The sequence below is a fragment of the Erinaceus europaeus genome, chromosome 3 (genome assembly GCF_950295315.1).
Source record: "Erinaceus europaeus chromosome 3, mEriEur2.1, whole genome shotgun sequence".
NCBI classification, from domain to species: Eukaryota; Metazoa; Chordata; class Mammalia; order Eulipotyphla; family Erinaceidae; genus Erinaceus; species Erinaceus europaeus.
Window position 1 is genome coordinate 38725195 of NC_080164.1, and position 18981 is coordinate 38744175.

The 18981-nt window shown below is 41.0% G+C and overlaps 1 protein-coding gene across 7 annotated transcripts in view; it reads right to left on the bottom strand.

The window, feature by feature from the left end:
* DCDC2C (doublecortin domain containing 2C) overlaps positions 1-18981 on the bottom strand; it is a 203194-nt gene that overhangs the window by 9499 nt on the left and 174714 nt on the right. For all 7 annotated transcript variants that reach the window (XM_060187039.1, XM_060187037.1, XM_060187036.1 and 4 more), the window contains one exon: positions 4262-4309. In XM_060187039.1, coding sequence (XP_060043022.1) covers positions 4262-4309 — 48 coding nt within the window. The remainder of the gene's footprint in view (positions 1-4261; positions 4310-18981) is intronic.

Below are 18981 nucleotides of genomic sequence, written 5' to 3' on the forward strand. Positions count from 1 at the left end.
AACTCTAACAATGGGCTTTAATTGTTCAAGGAGCTCTAAAAAATATATCTCCATATATAGCTCTTTAAACATCTAAGTCATCTACTTTGGGCCAGATAGATCATGACCATTTGGCACTGTCAATATCTAAAATATTAAAATGTTCAGATACCACTAGAAGGGCACAAAGAATAGTGGTCAAATATATTGCTATAGATACCAACCATTGGATTATAACAGAAAACAAACCCCCAACTAACCTGGTTGTAATAATAATTAATAACTTATATTCTAAATTATTGATATTCTAACTTTTTCTAAGACTACAAGAAACTCCTTGCATTCTCTTTAATATCCTCATTTCTCCTATTCCAGGAACTCTAGAACTATGCCCATACTTCTTTTTGGTATTTTTTATGGGGAACCCTCTAATTTTGGCTGTATTTTTTAAATTTCTTTATTGAATAATTAATGGTTTGCAGTAAACAGTGAAATACAATAGTGTGTATATACATAACATTTCCACATAACAGTATAATCCCCATTAGGTCCTCCTCAGCCAACATATTCCAGGACCTGAACCCCCCACCCCAACCCAGAGGCTTATACCTTGATGCAATATACCAACTCCAGTTCAAGTTCTGTTTAGTATTTTCACTTCTCATTTTGTGTTTCAACTTCTGTCTAGGAGTGAGATCATCCCATATTCATCCTTCTGTTTCTGACTTACCTCACTTATGATTCCTTCAAGCTTCATCCAAGATGGGGTGAAGAAGGTGAATTCACCATTTTTAATAGCTGAGTACTATTCCATTATATATATATACCACAACCTACCCAACCACTCATTTTTTGTTGGACACCTGGGTTGCTTCCAGGTTTTGGCTATTACAAATTATGCTGCCATGAACATAGGTATACACAAATCTTTTTTGGATGGGTATTGGTACATTTAATTCCTTAGGATATATTCCCAGGAGGGGAATTGCAGGGTCGTAGGGCTAACAAAAAGAAGTGAAATACTTGTATACTGAAAATTATGAGTCATTATTCAAAGAAATAGGAAAAGACACAAATAAGTGGAAAGATATTCCATGTTTATGGGTTGGAAGAATTAACATCATGAAAATGAACATACTACCCAGAGCCATATACAAACTTAATACAATTCCCATTAAGACCCCAACCAATTTTTAGGAGAATAGAACAGAAACTACAAATGTTTATCTGTAACCAGAAAAGAACTTGAATTGCCAAAACAATCTTGAGAACAAAGAACAGAACTGGCATCACACTCCCAGATCTCAAATTGTATTATAGGCTCATTGTGATCAAAACTGCTTGGTACTGGAACATAAATAGACAAATTGACCAGTGGAATAGATTTGAGATCCCAGCAGTAAGCTCCCACACCTATGAACATTTAATCTTTAACAAAGGTGCCTAGTCTATTAAATGGGAAAGGAGAGTTTCTTCAACAAATGGTGTTGGAAAAATTAGGTTGAAATATATTTCTAGATATTTTTTTCTCGATGATTCCTTACTGCCATACCACCTCTGTCGATTTCAACCAAGTCACTACTGGTACTGTCATCCCACATCATGCCACTATTGAATTCTTAGTGTGGACTGTAACCAGAGATACTGAGCCTGAGAGGTCAACCTCCCAACTCTTCAAATCTGATGAGATCTTTCCTAACAGATGATACTACCTACACCCACATTAAACAGTACATTGTTTAAACTAAGTAACAGATACTAGATACAGGCTAGGGTTTAGGGTACTGGGTATACATGTATCCATAAGCAAGGGGCAATTATACAACTCAAAGTAAAAGTGTTCAATAGTCTTCAATGATTAGACTTAGACCTAATAAGCATCAATTAGACTTAGACCAAATTAGGTTGGCAACCTAGCAGACAGATCCCCAAAACCTTATTATATTTGAGTTCAACAAATAATACTCAATACTTAAACTGGGAGAAACTCTAAGATCATCAAATAAAGAGAACACTACAAACATTGGATAAGGGTAAGAGATTGGTTCACTTAATAATGGCCCTATTGGTCACACCACCTAATCATCTGGGGCCCTAGACAGGGAATCCTTAGATTCCCAAATGAATATGACTGGCCTAGGCCTCTAATTGATTCCTGTTTTCACTGGCACTGGTCACTTCCCTCTAGAACGTTATCATAAGCCATTTTGTGGGCCTTCCTGAGACATTACCCTCACCATAAAGCAGTGATGGTAGGGTCAGCCTTCAGAGACTGGAGTATCCTGCCCTACCACTCCAGGAAAACTGGTCCTGAAATGTGTGCAGCATGCAATGCTCCCAGCTGGGATCTTGAGCTGAAAGCTCAGACCAATAGGGACTCAGATGTTACTCAGGCTCTGGTGGTAAATATACATATATGCCCTGGATCAGGTGGATGGAAGTATATAGTTAATTCTATCCACAGTAATTTTTTCAAGAATGGGAGCTACTCTCTGCCCTAGTCCAACTTTCTAGCCCTTTTCTCCACTCTGACATCATTTACACACACAAGGTTTTTATCCTACTTCATGCTAGCTAGCAAATTCAAACACAAACTACTACAATCATGGACACCTAGAAACCTGCCTAAAATGAACTTGCAAGCTTGCTTCCACTCTATGAGCCTTAATCTCATCTGCTCTGTTCCTACTTTTTGGTTCCTATTCATTAACCATTTGTCTCACTTTATGTCCTGCCACCTTGCAGACAGCAAGCTGCAGACACTACCATAATTCCACCCTGACTTCTCTAGGCAGATGACCTCACCAATATGTCATGGAACCTCACCTCTCCAGAGCTCTACCTCACTAGAGAAAGATAGAAACAAGCTAGGGGTATGGCTCGACCTGCCGATGCCCAAGTCCAGCAGAGAGGCAATTACAAAAGCCAAAACCCATACCTTCTGCACCCCAAAAAACAATTTTGATCCATAATCCTAGTAGGAGAGGAGTGATAGGAGGAAGAACATAAAAGGGCTCTGAACTACAGCTCTAGCAGGTCCCAAAGAGAGAGGAAGAAAAAGAGAGAGAGATTTGAAGGTAGTGATGGTGTCATGAGTGGCTTGGAGAGGAAGAAAGAGAGGAACCTGAAAGAAAAAGGAGCAATTATGTACAAATGTATATAAATAACTGTAGATATGATGGTTGGCCCATGTCTACAACCTTAGGGGCAATTCAGTGGCTTGCAGTAGGGAGACTGAAGGTTCAGTGTGGAATTATACCCCTGTTGTCATGTAATTTTTCAAAGCAATATTAAATTACTAATATAGTTAATTATATTAATTATATACTAATTAATTATGTTATAATTAATTTAAAAGAAAAAATACTATGGCAGAAGAGAGGCTCTGAACCTGTGGCCATTCTCTTTCTCTACTTCTCTCTCCTTTGTCTCTGTCTGAATTTTAAAATGGCCTAGGAGTGTGGAGGGTAGATAGCATAATGATTATGCATCTCTCATGCCTGAGGCTCTAATGTTCCAGGCTCAATCCCCCGCACCACCATAACCCAGAACTGAACAGTGTTCTGGTAAAAAAAAAAAAGTGGCCTAGGATTAGAGAAATCAAATATGTGATAGGCCCTGGATCCTAGGATTAGAGAAATCAAATATGTGATAGGCCCTGGATCCATACACAAAAAAAATAAATAAATAAAATTAATGCAGCCAGTGAGTGAGAGCTACCAGTAGAGCAATAGACTGTCATGCCTGAGGCACCAGAGGTCTGAGGTTCAGTCCTAAGCAGTATTATAAGCCAGTACTCAGCAGTGCTCTGCTAAAAATTAACTAATTAATGCATTGAAGTAATAAAAAATAATTGCATCGTTAAAACAGTGTAAGCTTACAGACTGAACTGAGCTGTAGACTGACACACAGTGCCACCATATGGTGAGTCAAAGTCTGCATTTGTCAAACTGACCTGAAAGTTGTACCGTATCAAAGAAGGTTTAGAAGAGCCAATGCATAATGATGGGAAAAAAATTCAATCATTTATTCAAGGTCAAATAACATAATTGACCTTGAAGACTGCTTGTAACTAGAAAGGCTGGTGGAAGCCCAGTGGGGCAATGAACCAAGTGGCCCAATTGCAGGCTTACAATGGAACTCCCACAAAACCACAAAACATATGGAGAACCAGCAGCTATCTGCGTGTACATACAAAACATACACATACACACACACACACACACACACACACACACACACACACACACACACCACAATCACTAATAAGTCATTCTCTTACCAGGAAACGTAACCATCTTTTTATTCTTACTGAAGTTCTTGAGAGTTGCTAAAGAGAGAGAGAAAAGGGGAGAGTAAGAGTGATGCAGACAGGATTTTAAAACCATGAGCTTTTGATGTTAGATCTATGGCTAAAAGCTTCATTAAACTTAATAGAAATGTAGAAGGAAATTAGGGCCAGTTTTGGTAAATGTATATCCATGCTTTATCTTTATAGAAATACATGCTAGCAATATGAATGTAGTATCTGATATTACAGGGAAACTGGCAGAATTTTGATCTTATTTTTCTTCCTATAAGAAGACATATTTTAGTTATGGTGTTATTTTTTTAAGAACTCCATTCCTGTGCATTTTTATAGCAGGAAGTCAAGGACACCAGGGGGCATTTCCTCTGCTCTTTACAAGAGCTAGTAGGTAACAGTAGGACCAGTTGGACTAGAAAACCATAAAACGCAGGTGTTGAGTATATTCTACAAACTACTATAAATTAGAAACACGCTCAGTTTACACTGCAGCTGCTTTTCAAAAACCTCTGTAATAAATAGCAATAAAAACAGAATATTCACTCTTACATGAAAAATACTAAAACTAGAAATGTGTGACTTACATCAGAACCTGCAAAATAAACCACACTAATACACACTAGTATAAGGTAAATAAATGTAGTAAAACATCCATAGAGCTGCCTCCATCTTATCTGATGAGACTGCTTTGATTTCAGGTAGTTTGAAGTCTATGGGAATCTCTGCCAATTCATCTACATAACATGAAAACATATGTCCTGTTATAGATATATGCCCCTAAGTATATCTGTGTGTCAACGTTTCCACTGGCATAATTAACACAGAAATATTTTTGCTAATAAGCACTTGAGTTAAATTGAACTCAGGAGCCAAATAACTAGACCGAAGCTGTGCTGAAGGCCTGACATTTTGGCAAGTGAGATGAAAAAGTGCAAGAACAGCTGGGGGAGCTGACAGTCATCGGAGAGAGGAATTTGAGAAGCTGTTTGAGGAGTTGATTGGAGAGATTAAACTGCCAACAGCAACAGCTGGGGGAATCTGAAAATTGAAGCAGAGGAAAAAAAAAAAAAAAAAAAGGAACAAGACCCGAGAGTTTCAAGAGGAAGCTGGTTCTGATGACAACCATGTGAGGTCAGAGGCCACCAACAATCAGACTTACCACAACAGCTGGATGAGGTCAGAAAACCTGCCATTGCCTTTGTCCATCAATGGTCTATTTTAAATAGTATATGTCACTTGAACATGTTGTATGTATACAACTCTTAATTTAAAACCTAGTCTTTATCTTCACTTATTTTTGTGACAGCCAGAGTACACTACTAATTCAGCATTCATTCTTCAGGTTCAAATTTGTGAAAAAATAAATAAATAAATAAATAAATAAATAAAGCCATGTTTCAGTTCAGTGTGCTGTTCGTGCACTTCTTTTTCTTGGTGGCTATAACCAAGGCATCTGATTACTACTCTGTAGGCTGGAATATTTTTTTCCTTTATTGGAGGATTAATGTTTTACAGTCGATAGTAAATACAATAATTTATACATGCATAACATTTATCAGTTTTCCCCATAACAATACAACCCCCACTAGGTCCATCGTGCTGGAAAAATTTTAAATACATCAGTGAAAGTATTGTCAGTCTTTGTAGAGGATTACAAGTGAGATTTAAAAGTAGTTGAATTGATGAATACTTCTGCAGCTGATAAAGAGGTAATTCGTCTTAAAATAATTTTTATATGTCCTTATCATGGAAAAGAAGGAAAATACCTTCCCAGGACCTCGCCCTCATGATAGAGCAGTGATGCTAGGGACAACTCCAGTCTGCAAAGGGAGGCTGGGGTATCCTGCCGTGCCACTCCAGGAAGACTGGTCCTGCATTGAGTGCAGCCTGCAATGCTCCCAGCTGTGTTCTTGAGCTACAAGCTCAGACCACTAAAGACTCAGGGATTACACAGGCTCTGATGCTACATATAAATGGGCCCTGGGTCAAGTGGATGGAGGTAAATAGTTAATTCTACCCACAGAATTTTGTTTCAAAAATGGGAGCTACTCTCTCCCCTAATCCAAGTTTCTAGCCCTTTTCTCCACTCTGATACCATTTTTTCAGACAAGGTATTTATCAAACTTCATGCTAGCTAGCAAACTCAAGCACAAACTACCATAGTTGTGGGCCCCTAGAAACTTGCCTAAAATGGACTTGCAAGCTTGCTTCCACTCTATGAGCCCTAATCTCATCCAATTTGTTCCTACTTTTTTGGTTCCTATTCATTAACCATTTGTCTCATTTTATATCCTGCCACCTCCCAAACACCAAGTTGCAGATATTGCCATTATTCCATCCTGATTTCTCTAGACAGATGACCTCAGTAATGTGTCCCCACTAGGGAAAGATAGAAATAGGCTGGGGTATGGATTGACCTGCCAATGCCCATGCCCAGCAGAGAAACAATTACAGAAGCCAGAGCTCCTACCTTCTACACCCCAAAAACTACTTTGATCCATACTCCCAGTGGGAGAGAAGTGATTGGAGGAAGAAGATAAGAGGGCCCCATCAAGTCCCAGAGAGTGAGGAGGAAAAAGGGAGGGACATTTAGATATAGTAATAGGGTTATGTGTGGCTTGGAGGGGAAGAGAGCACTGAACCTGGAAGAAGAAGGGGGCAATTATATACAAATATTGACAGATAGTTGTAGAGATGAACCCATGTCTACAACCTTGGGAGAACTGCAGTGACTTGCAGTGGAGGGATTGGGGATTCAGAACTCTGTTGGTTGGGTCAGTGTGGAATTATGCCTCTGCTGACATGTAATTTTGTAAATCAATATTAAATCACTAATAAAAGAAAAAAAAAAAGAAAAGTTGGATATTAGAGATGACCGCCTTCGACGAAAACAAAGTCAAGTCATAGACCCACTCCTTGCTATACTAAGTAAATTACACACTAAGGAATAAGTACTTAAATTTATCTCACATTTTACAGTCCTAGAAAAAAAACTTATAAAGTTTGCTGATTCAAAATAGTATAACCAGACATTTTTCCAAGATTGCAATACATACTCCAAAGTGCCCTATAGAAAAGATGACCCAAGTAATGCCCTACTGAAGATTTTTCTGTGGTCTAGGAGGTGCAGTGGATAAAGCACTATACTCTTAAGCATGAAGTCCTGTGTTCAATCCCCAGCAGTGCATGTACCAGAGTGATGTCTGGTTCTTCCTCTCTCTCTCCTCCTATCTTTCTAATTGATTAATAAGTTAATTAATTTTTTTAAAAAATCAGGAATTCAAGAAAAAAAGATATGTTTTCCCCAGAAACTTTCTCAAGTGAGAACTGCTTGCTCTTCCACATTCATGGATGTTGGTAGGAGTCCTCTTTGCCCCTCACTGCCTTTTTCAGATCTTGATTTCTTACTCCTCCAAAATCTCCCAGCTACTTTAAAAAAACATCCTGACATCAGCTAGAAATAGCTCTCTTCATCCCCTACTTAGAGTAATCATCTAGCTGACATTCTAATTTATTTCTTGGTGTTCCCATTTTTTTTAATTTCCAATTTCCTCTTACCTCCATCATTAATGTAAAATACCTCAAATTCTTTTAGCACAAAATAGAATAATACTTTTCAGTAATTAAAAAAGGGAAAGAAAGGGTCCTTGAGTATATCATTAGTTAGTCTAGGTAACCTTTTTCTGTATTCTTAAAAGAGAAAGGTAATTTCTTAACAGCTTTTTTTTTTCAATAAATTCACCCAAGTAATGTTTGTGTGAACTTCTGAAATGACTGGTTTCACAAATGTATTACAGGGTATACAGAAATGGTATATTCCACCACCTACAGAAAAAAAGCAAATGCATGTCCTCAGGGATATAATAGAACCATTGGGAATGAAACTGACCTGGATTTAAAGTCTCTTTTCTACTTAAATGGTAATAACTATGAGTCTCACTTAATACAACTTAACATACAAGAAGGTATTATTACAAGGGTGATCCTTACCTCCCCTCAAGACAAAATGAAAAAAATTTAAGTGAAACACTAAACATAGTCCCTTCACAGACTATGTGCTCATAGTCACTGTCGCTTCCCTTTCCCCTGCTTTCTTACTTCAGAGCTGCCCCCATAACACTTTATGATGCATGGGCCAGCTCTCTTCATCCTGTCCCAGGTTATTTGACAAGTTATAGATCCCCACCCTCCTTTTCTGTCAGTGAATTGACTAACAGACCTTCAACAAGTAGATAGAGAAATGGAGTGAGGATCCTGAAAGCACAGGCTTGGTTACAGAGCCTGATAAAAAGCCTAAATGAGGGGATATCCAGGAGGCATGGCTTATGGAGTAGCCACAATCCAACCTCCACTCTCCCTGAAACAACTATTGAACACAACAAGAAAAATCTACAGCCTCAGGCAGGTGCCTGCATGCGGTTGGGAAAAATAGGGTGTGGGTTGGAAGACACTGTCAAAACCAGTGGCTGTATTTCTTAATATTCCTTCTCAATGATTCTTTACCACCATACCACCTCTGTCATCTTCAACAAATTCACTACTGGTGCTGCCACCGCACATTATACTGCTACTGAAATCCTACTGCAGATTGTAACCAGAGAAACCGAGTCTGAGAAGTCAACCTCCCAACTCTTCAAACCTGGTAAGACCTTGCTGGGATAGTCTGAGGGTGCTTCTTCCAAAGCAAGTGCTCGCTGGGTTGGAGAGAACTCAACTGGAGCCAACCTAGGCTGCTGCGTGGGAAAGGGATCAGGAACTCGTGCCGAGTTAACGTCGCAGGAGATAGACTCTGCAACTCTCGCAGCCAGAAGGCAATCCCAAGTGTGTTAAAACAGATGAGCAGCTGTATATATACTTGCCAAGTAGGGTGGAAACAGGATGTGATGTAGAGAGGGTGGAGCGAAAAGAGACTGGTGGAAATCAGGGTGACTACGAGAGGGGGCAGAGCAAAAAGACATCAAGAACCAGTGGGGATTAAACCAATGCCCTGCAGGCAGGGCGGTTCCTAGGTATGGTTATGTAAATAGACTGCAGGGATAAGCAGGGGGAAGCTGGCATACTGCCCAACATCTCCTTTTTAACATCTTTCTTTTTAACTAATGGCCATAGTATCAGAAGTGCGGAGCACTTTGTGAGGCAGGGAGACTGATAGGAGGAGGCACACCTTTGGGGTTCTACTGTCCCTCCTTGCTCAACCTCTTGGTAGAGAGAGAGACTAACAGGATTGACACACCCCTCAGGCTCAAACCCTTCCAAGCTCAACCACATCCTCACAATTTCCCAACATCTCCCTCTTACTTAATGGCCATATAAATGGGTCAATGTCTTTAAAAGGCTCCATCTCTGTCAGGGGAATAGCAGTGTAGGGGTGAACAGAAACCTGTTGGGAAGAAACCTGAATGATAGCATGTAAGCATCTTCAAAAAGAACTAGCACAAGACAGAGAGGGATAAGTAAGAGTAGCAAGGGACAGAGTGAGACTGAAGAGAGGTCTGGTAGGCAGAGAGGAGGGCTGCCTGATGGGTGGAGGAGTGGGGGCCTGATAAGCCTGAGGGGTGAAAGGGGTGATCTGGCATTGCGAAATCCTGAGACAACTGGCAGAAAGGTCCATGGACTGCTACAGTCAGTCCTTGAGAAGTCCAGCAGTGTAAAGGGAGTGTCCAAAGGTGTACCAGCAAGTCCGATAGAAGCGTCAGTCCAATGTCAACGATCAGGGAATAAATGCCTCACGTCTATCTCAATGGAGGATGTCAGCCATCGTAATTCTGCTTTTCTGTAGAGAGTGAGCTTTGGAGTCTGTGAATCTGTTTCTTCAGGTCGTGCCAGGTCACATCATTGGTTTCTGGGTGGGGGGGGCTGCTGTAGTCATGGCATCTTGTGGGTGATGTCAGAGAACAGGGGTCCAAATAGATTTCCAGGGATTTCATTTGAGCAGATTCTTTTTCATGTGAAGACTTAACAGCTGTAATTCACTTACTTGTCAGACAAAACTTGTAGCAGATTAAAAGCTTACTATAATTGATAACTCCATTATAGTTGGAAGTCCTTTCTAGTATGATTTCAAGGTTGTTTAAACAGTTTAAACTCAATAAAATGTGGAAAGGTAAACAGAAGAACCATGGTTAGAAGCCTCAAGCATGAGAATCATTAACAAAACAATTATGCTATCTACCCCACCCATACTCATACAGTTTCAGGATTAAACATTTCATGTTTATGCCAAGACGTAAAAAAAATCAAAAGAAAAAAAACCAATTTTTGGATTGTTTCTGGGTGTCTCTAGAAATCATGGCTATGTACAGCATTTTTTTAAGTCAATGTCATACAAAAATTCAGTCATTCAAATCACTCTCTTATGAAACACAACTGAAAGCAGACAGCAAAATTAAGATATTCAGAAAGAACAACGAGGGGGGAAGTAAGAGAAAAGCTGTAGGTAGTTTTTGCTTCTTTCACCTTGAACCAGATTATCCAGATCTCACCATGTAGTGGCATGAGTCCCCGGAGGGTGTCCTAGTTCAAAAAGATCCTTGAAATTCCATTTAGGGTGCTTCTGACAGTTCCTGCAGGACTGCTGCAGGCACCCATTTTTAAAACGTCTTCCCATCGAAGAAAGAATTGAATCAGGAGGGTAGAACTAACCACATGTCTCCATTCTTGGGGACTGCCACGGAACTGGAGAATGCTCTTCAAGTTAGAGTAGTCCTTCTTTGCAGAAAACACGCAAGAGGGAGTCCAGAAAGTCCAAGGAGAAATCTCCGTGCATCTCCCAAGCTCTACGATCACAGTCATAAGAAACCAAAATTCCCAGTCAGGGAACCAAAGTGTGGCCCAGAGCAAAATGTTCCAGAGACAGAGAAACTGTCTCATGAAGGAAGAGTAGAGGCTTTGGGGAACGTCTTCATAAGTAGAAAAGCAGCCCATAGTGGATAGGTAGCCAAACAGCTTTACTTATCTGGGGGATGGGCAGGTTAGGTCCCATGTTGTTGCGCCATATGCCAGTTCCTGTTCAGGGCGCCATTTGCCAGGCTAGCTTCGCAGGCAGGAGACAGACGACCAGGGACTCATGGCTGAGCTGGGAACGCAGTTCAGTCTTTATTGATGAGCGGGGATGCAGTTCAACAATCTAATCTCTTCTAATTTCTCTTCATTAGAAAGCCATGTCTTTTATATCTCCTGAGGCAGAAGTGTCAGGAAGAGGAAGTATGTAGGATAGGGGGTGGGGAGAAGGAAAATAGCACGAACCAGTGGGGATTAAACCAATGAAAACAGTGATTACGTAAATAGACTACAACGTCAAGCAATGCAACAGAAGTGGTCTTAGAAGCAGAATTTAGAAACATACCAACATTTCCCCCATTCTTTTTTAATTAATGGCCATAGTATCAGGAGTGTGGGGTGAACAGAAACCTATATGGTACAGGCATTTTCAAAAGAACTGGCACAAGACATGGAGGAACAAGTAAGAGAGCAGCAAGAACCAGTGTGATGCCAAGGGGAGCCCTGAAGAGGTGTTTCTTGCCTCAAAGGGCAGTGCCTAACAGGCGAAAGGGCGTTTCTTGCCTCTGGGGGGCATCTGTTGCCTCTGGGGGCATTTCATACCTCAAAGGGCTTTTCCTGCATATGTGGGCATCTCTTGCCTCTGGGGGCATTTCATGCCTCAAAGGGTGTTCCCTGCCTCTGTGGGCAGGACCTAGTAAGGAGGGGGGTTCCTGACTCTGGGGACAGGGCCTGCAGGTGAGGGGCATGGCCTATAGAGTCCCAAGGCTGCTGGCTGCAAAGTCCATGGACTGCTGTGGTCAGTCTTTGAGAAACCCAGCAGCATAAAGGGAAACTGCTGTAAAGTTGTGTAAAGTGTCCAAGAGGTGTACCAGTAAGTTCGATAGAAGTGTCAGTCCAAAGCAGATGACCACGGATGAAATGCCAGGGGATGAAACACTGCACATCTGTCTTGATGGGGATGGTCAACCACTGTAATTCTGCTTTTCTGTCCTAGAACACAGGACTACTAACATCCATGTTAGATGGCACATCATTTAACTAACAGATACCAGATTAGGCAAGGGTTTAGGGTACTGGATACAGGTGTACACATATCCATAAACAAGGGGCAATTATATAACTCAAATTCAAAGTGCTCAATAATGGTTGAAGTGCCTAAAGAAGGCATCATAAATTCTGTAATTTGATTGGACTTAGGCAAAATTAGCTGGGCAGCCTAGAAGAAGACAGATCCCAAAAACCTAACTCTGGCTGGGCTCAACAAATGATACTCAATGCCTAAACAACTGAGAGAAAATCTAAGATCATCGGACAAAGAGAGGACTACAAAAGTTGGATAAGGGCAAGAGAGTGGCCCACTTAATAATGGTCTATCACACCACCTTATCATCTGGGGCCCTAGTTAGGGAATCCTTGGATTTCCATACACATATGATAGGCTTAGACCTCTAAAGGTTCCCTCTCTCTCCATTACTGCTGGTTGCTTCCATAAGAAATGGTAACTTGTGGGCCCTCCCAGGACCTTGTCCTGACTATAAAGCAATGATAATAAAGATAGCCCCAATTTCCAAAAGGAGAATCTTTACCACAGTGCAAAGAAATACTCCATATGAAACTATGACTATGGATACATATCATTATACATTTGCCCAGACCCATAGAATCTATAGTTAGGGATGATGTTAGTAAGCAAGGGAATGCATGTGGGGGGCAGGGTGTATATTGTCCACTCAATTTTTCTTTAAACCAAAGACAACTCTAAAAACATACTAAGTTGGTACAAGTGGTGGCACACCAGGTTAAGTGCACATATTACCATGCACAAGAATCCAGGTTTGAGCCCCTGCTCCCCGCCTGCAGGGGGATGCTTCATGAGCAGTAAAGCAGGTCTGCAGATAACTGTCTTTCTCTCTCCCTCTCGATCTCCTCCTCCTCTTTCAATTTTCTATCCTATTGAATAAAAGAGAAAAAAAGGAAAAGAAAAAAAGAAAAGGCTACTAGGAGTGGTGGATTTGTAGTGCCAGCACTGAGCCCCAGCAATAACACCTGGTGACAAAAAAAAAAGAACCATATATATATATTAAGTTTACTTTCAAAAATTAATAAAACAATGACCAGGCTCTTCTGAGTTCTTCTCTACCCCCAAATCAGTTCCATCATGTAAGGATAAGCCCTAAGAGAAAGCAGTCTCCACTACTCTTTCAAGGTACAACTCCACACAATTCCCACCACCAGAACTCCGTATCCCATCCCATCCCTTGATAGCCTTCCTATTCTTTAACCCTCTGGGAGTATGGACTCAAGGTCATTGTGGGATGCAGAAGGTGGAAGGTCTGACTTCTGTAATTGCTTCCCCGCTGAACATAGCTTTAGTAGCACTGAGTTGACAAATCAGACATCTATTCTCCATGGGCAGTACATCTGCAAAGGTAGACATGTTTAAAAAATGAAGGCTCAAACTGAGTCAATACATTCTTTGGATTAGGTCTTGAGCCTTTCCACATTAAAGCATAAGAATACAAAGACTATGACAAAGAGCTGGGGAGGATAGACAAACTCATCAGATAAAAAAATACTTTGGGGGCCAGGCGGTGGCATAGCTGATTAACTGCACATACTACAGTGTTTAAGGACCCAGGTTCAAGCCCCTGGTCTCTGCCTACAAGGGGAAAGTTTCATAAGTGGTGAGGCAGGCCTGCAGGTGTCTCTCTGTCTCTTTCCCTCTGTATCTTCCTCTCCCCTCTTAATTTCTCTGTCTCTATCCAATAATAAATAATTTTTAGATTGTGGTTTTTTGTCCAGAACATCATATTATTGAACTTAAATATAAATAAACTATATGTAGCACATAGAAGACCTAGTGGATATGGTCATCTGAATAATCACACCCAAAAATGATGTGCACATCCAAATCCCCAGAACTTGTGGGAAGTGTTAACCTACACCTCAGGTGGGAGTTAAGGTTTTAGATGGAATTAAAAATCATTTAATGAGATAACCTTAAGTGAGAAAAAGCATCCTGGATTGCTCAGGTAGTCACAAAGTAATCACAAAATCCTTAAAATGGGAAAAGTGAGGCAGAGGTGGTGGAGGGGTGACTACAGAAGATGATCATAGATGCAATGTCACTGGCTTTGAAAATGTAGAAAGGGAACCATAAAGGAGTTCAGGAACCTGAGAAGTTGAAAAGGCAAGGAAGCATTCTCCCCAAGAATGCCCAGAAAGAGCACAGCCTCATCATGACTAAATTTTAGTCCTGATGAGACTAGTAGGGGGTGGGGTGGGGAGAATCTCAGATATAAGGAACTGTAAAATAATAAATTTGGCTGTTTTGAGTCATTAAGTTCTTTTTTAAAAAGCTGGTTTGAGTCATTAAGTTGTTTTTTTTAACAACTTTTTTTATAAAGAGCTCAGCAAACTTAGCACCAAAAAAGCAAATGACCCCATCTAAAAATGGGCAGAGGATATGAACAAAACATTCACCTCAGAGGAGTTCCAAAAGGCTAACAAACATATGAAAAACTGCTCTAGGTCACTGATTGTCAGAGAAATGCAAATTAAGACAACACTAAGATACCACCTCACTCCTGTAAGAATGGCATACATCAAAAAGGACAGCAGCAACAAATGCTGGAGAGGTTGTGGGGACAGAAGAACCCTTTTATATTGCTGGTGGGAATGTAAATTGGTACAGCCTCTGTGGAGAGCAGTCTGGAAAACTCTCAGAAGGCTAGACATGGACTTTCCATATGGTCCAGTAATTCCTCTCCTGGGGTTATACCCCAAGGACTCCATAACACCCAACCAAAAAGAGGTGTGTACTCCTATGTTCATAGCAGCACAATTCATAATAGCTAAAACCTGGAAGCAACCCAGGTGCCCAACAACAGATGAGTGGCTGAGAAAGCTGTGGTATATATACACACAATGGAATACTATGCAGCTATCAAGAACAATGAACCCACCTTCTCTGACCCATCTGGGACAGAGCTAGAAGGAATTATGTTAAGTGAGCTAAGTCAGAAAGATAAAGATGATTACGGGATGATCCCACTCATCAACAGAAGTTGAGTAAGAAGATCTGAAAGGGAAACTAAAAGCAGGACCAGATCAAATTGTAAGTAGGGCACCAAAGTAAAAACCCTGTGGTGAGGGGTAGACATGCAGCTTCCTGGGACAGTGGGGGGTGGGAGTGGGTGGGAGGGATGGGTCACAGTCTTTTGGTGGTGGGAATGGTGTTTATGTACACTCCTAGCAGAGTCTCAAGAATGAAGGCCTTTTTGCATAACCATTATGCTATTTTCTCCAGCCCTAAAACCATTAAGGTGTTAATTTGTTACAGCTAGAATAAGAAGCCAATACACTGAGTTTAGTGAAAAGTAACTCTCAATATTCAGCCAGAGTGGGACTCCTTACAAGAAAATGAAACATTTGCTATCTTTAGCTTAATTTGGAGAAGTAAAATGGGGGTTAGTATACTCTCTGATGGAGATAAACCTGCATCAGTGTTGGGGGTATACCCTGAGGCAAGCAAATAAATTTAAGCATTCTGAGGAAAAGTACTACAAAGCAAGTTGGAGAAACTGATAGGCTTGGTTCAGTTTCATCTGGTTTGGAGAAAACTCAGATGGAACATAAAAATATCTTGAAATAGAAAATAAGCATCCCCTGAATGGAAATAGAGTGTTTGAAATGAAATATATGAAAAGGGGATTAGCTTTAGCACATAGAAGCTCAAGGGCTTTTAGTTCAAAGTACTCAGAGCTCCCAGCAACAGAATGGTCGCCTCAGGGTATGCTTAATGAGCAGCTGGACCACCCATCAGAAGAGAAATGGTTGAGAGAAAGAGAGGGGGGGGGAGGGAGCTATATTTAAAGTCCTTCCCTAGTCTAAATTTCAACTGTATCATAACTGCCTATTCTTATGTAAAACATGCCAGTGTCTCATTTTAGAAGAACATCTTATTGTTCTGTAGATATAATTCCTCTGTAATTAACAAAGCCACTCAATAAAAATACGTAGAGAAAGCAGATCAGAGGCCATTCCTGGGGACACCCAATTGAGCACACATGTTTCCATGTGAAAGGATCCTGGTTCAAGCCCCTGGTCCCCACTCATAGGGGAAAGCTTCACAAGTGGTGAAGCAATGCTATAGGTGTCTCTTTTCCACTTGCCCTCTCCAGCTCCCTCTCCCCTCTCCATTTCTCTCTGTCCCATCAAACAGAAAGAAAAGAAAGCAAGAAAGGACATTTTTGGATCATTCAGTATTGGCAGATGTTTGAACCTGAATGTTTGGCATGTGTAAGAACAAAATGCCAACTAAATCAAGTACACAGAAGCAGTGGGAATTTTTTTTAAAGGATAATATAAAAACAAGCAGAAAAAAGCCTCTCAAATCAAGAGAGGCAGATTTCTCTATACAACACATTAAGCCAGACAAGAACTCAGGGAACTATATAAGAAGAATCACTGTGGGGATCAGTTGGTGGGGCACCCCTTGAATGTACACATTCCCATGCACAAGGATCTGGGTTCAAGCCCACACCCTCAATCACTGGTTTCAAGCCCACTCACTACTCCACTTCAGGAGTGGTGAAGCAGGTCTGCAGGTGTCTATTTTTCTCTGTTCCTCCCTATCTCCTCCTCCCCTCTCAGGTTCCCTCTGTCCTGTCAGATATAATAGAAAGAAAGAAAAAAAGGAGGTTTGGGGTGGGGGGAATAACCTCCAGGAGCAGTAGACTTTTAGTGCTTGCAAGGAGTCCCAGCAATAACCCTGGTGGCAGTTCAAAACAGAAGAATTGCTGTATGAGGTTCCAGTTAATACAACACACCTTTCCATTATCTCATTTCCTACCACAACAGTTCCATTGGTGGAGGAAATGTTCAGAAAGGTTAAGTTACTTGCTTAGCATTCCAAAAAACACCAAGGAATGATGCTGGTGCTTGACTTCAGGATACAATTTCTACTGGTCAAATGGTGAAATAAGCTATAAAAGTTCATTTTAATACTGTTTTGTTATTAATGTTGTCGGTGCTGTTGTTATTGCTTGGACTCATCGCTGCAAGTCCAACTTTTTCAGATAGAAAGGGAGACATGGGGAGCTGGGGGTGGGTAGGTGGTGGTGTGTGGTGAAGTACACACATTACAGTGCACTAGGAACCTAGTTCAAGCCCCTACTTTCAATCTGTAGGGGGGAAGGCTTCACCAATGGTGAAGCAGAGCTGCAGGTGTCTGGCTCTCTCCCCCTCTCACTTTGATCTCTATGTATCCAATAATAAATAAATAAAGATGAGAGAGAGAGAAATAGGGAGAGAGATAAAAACAATACAGTGTGGTGGAGTCAGACTCAAACTTGGGTCACACACACGGCGAAGTAAGCAGCACCCCAAGTAAGCTATACTGCTGGCCCTAATGCTGCTCCAATATTGTTGTTCATTCAGCTTCTCCTCTTTTAATTTAATTTTTTATTGCCTCCAGGGTTATCACTGGGGCTCGGTGCTGGCACTAGTAATCTATTGCTCCTGGCAGCCTCTTTTTTTTTATTGGATAAGACAGAGAGAAATTGAGAGAGGAGGAGGAGATATATATAGATATATATATAGAGAGAAAGACAGGCAAGTTTCGCAGCTTGTGAAGTGCCCCCCCCCCCCCGCAAGTGGAGAACTGAGGGCTTGAACACAAAACCTTGTGCAGGTCCTTGCACTTCACACTATATGCATTTATCTGGGTTCACCACCATCTGGCCCCTCTCATTTTTAAAATCTTAAATATGTTTAAAACAGTTTTTAAAATAATTGTATGGTAAGATCCTGCTAACAATTTTAATTTATCCAGTGAGAGCTTCGCCAAGACCATTTTGGAGTTCTTCTTCTTCCTCTAGCATTTGCCCTTCTTCCGTAGCCAGTATGATCTATGAACAGGGAAAATCCCATTTTCATAGCAAAGACACTTTTTCATGTACCCCATGTGTAAATTATATAGTCCTCCATCATTAAAGAGGAAAGCTATCATAAAAATCTAACCTGTGTTCTAATCATTATGAAATAGTTGTTGTAAGTCTCAAAAAGAGGAGTCAGGCAGTAGTGCACCTGGTAGAGCACACATGGAAAAACTCAAGTCTTAAGGCCAGGTGGTTAGGGTTAGGGTTAGGGTTAGGGTTAGGGTTAGGGTTAGGGTTAGGGTTAGGGTTAGGGTTAGGGTTAGGGTTAGGGTTAGGGTTAGGGTTAGGGTTAGGGCTAGGGTAAGTAAAGCACACACATTACCAGAGGACCTAGGTTCAAATCCTCACTTACAGAAGCCTCAGAGTCAGGAGGTATAGAGCACTACAGCAATGTAGCAATGCAGCAGGCCTCTCCCTTTCTCTCTCTCTCTCTCTCTCTTTTTCTCTCTCTCTCTCTCTCCTTCTCTCCCTCTCCTTATCTCCCTCTCTCCCTCTCTGCCCTCTCTTTGTTTTTCTCTACCACTCTCATTGAGAAAGATAAAGAAGTATCTAAGAAATACTCATCTGGTGGGGTGCACATATTACAGTGTTCAAGGACCCAGGTTCAAGCCTCTGATCCCTGCAGGGGGAAATCTTCACAAATGGTGAAGCAGGGTTGCAGGTGTCTCTCTGTCTCTTCTTCTCTATCTCCCTCTCAATTTCTCTCGGTCTCTATCCAATAAGAATTAAATAAAAAATAAAAAAAAGATTTGT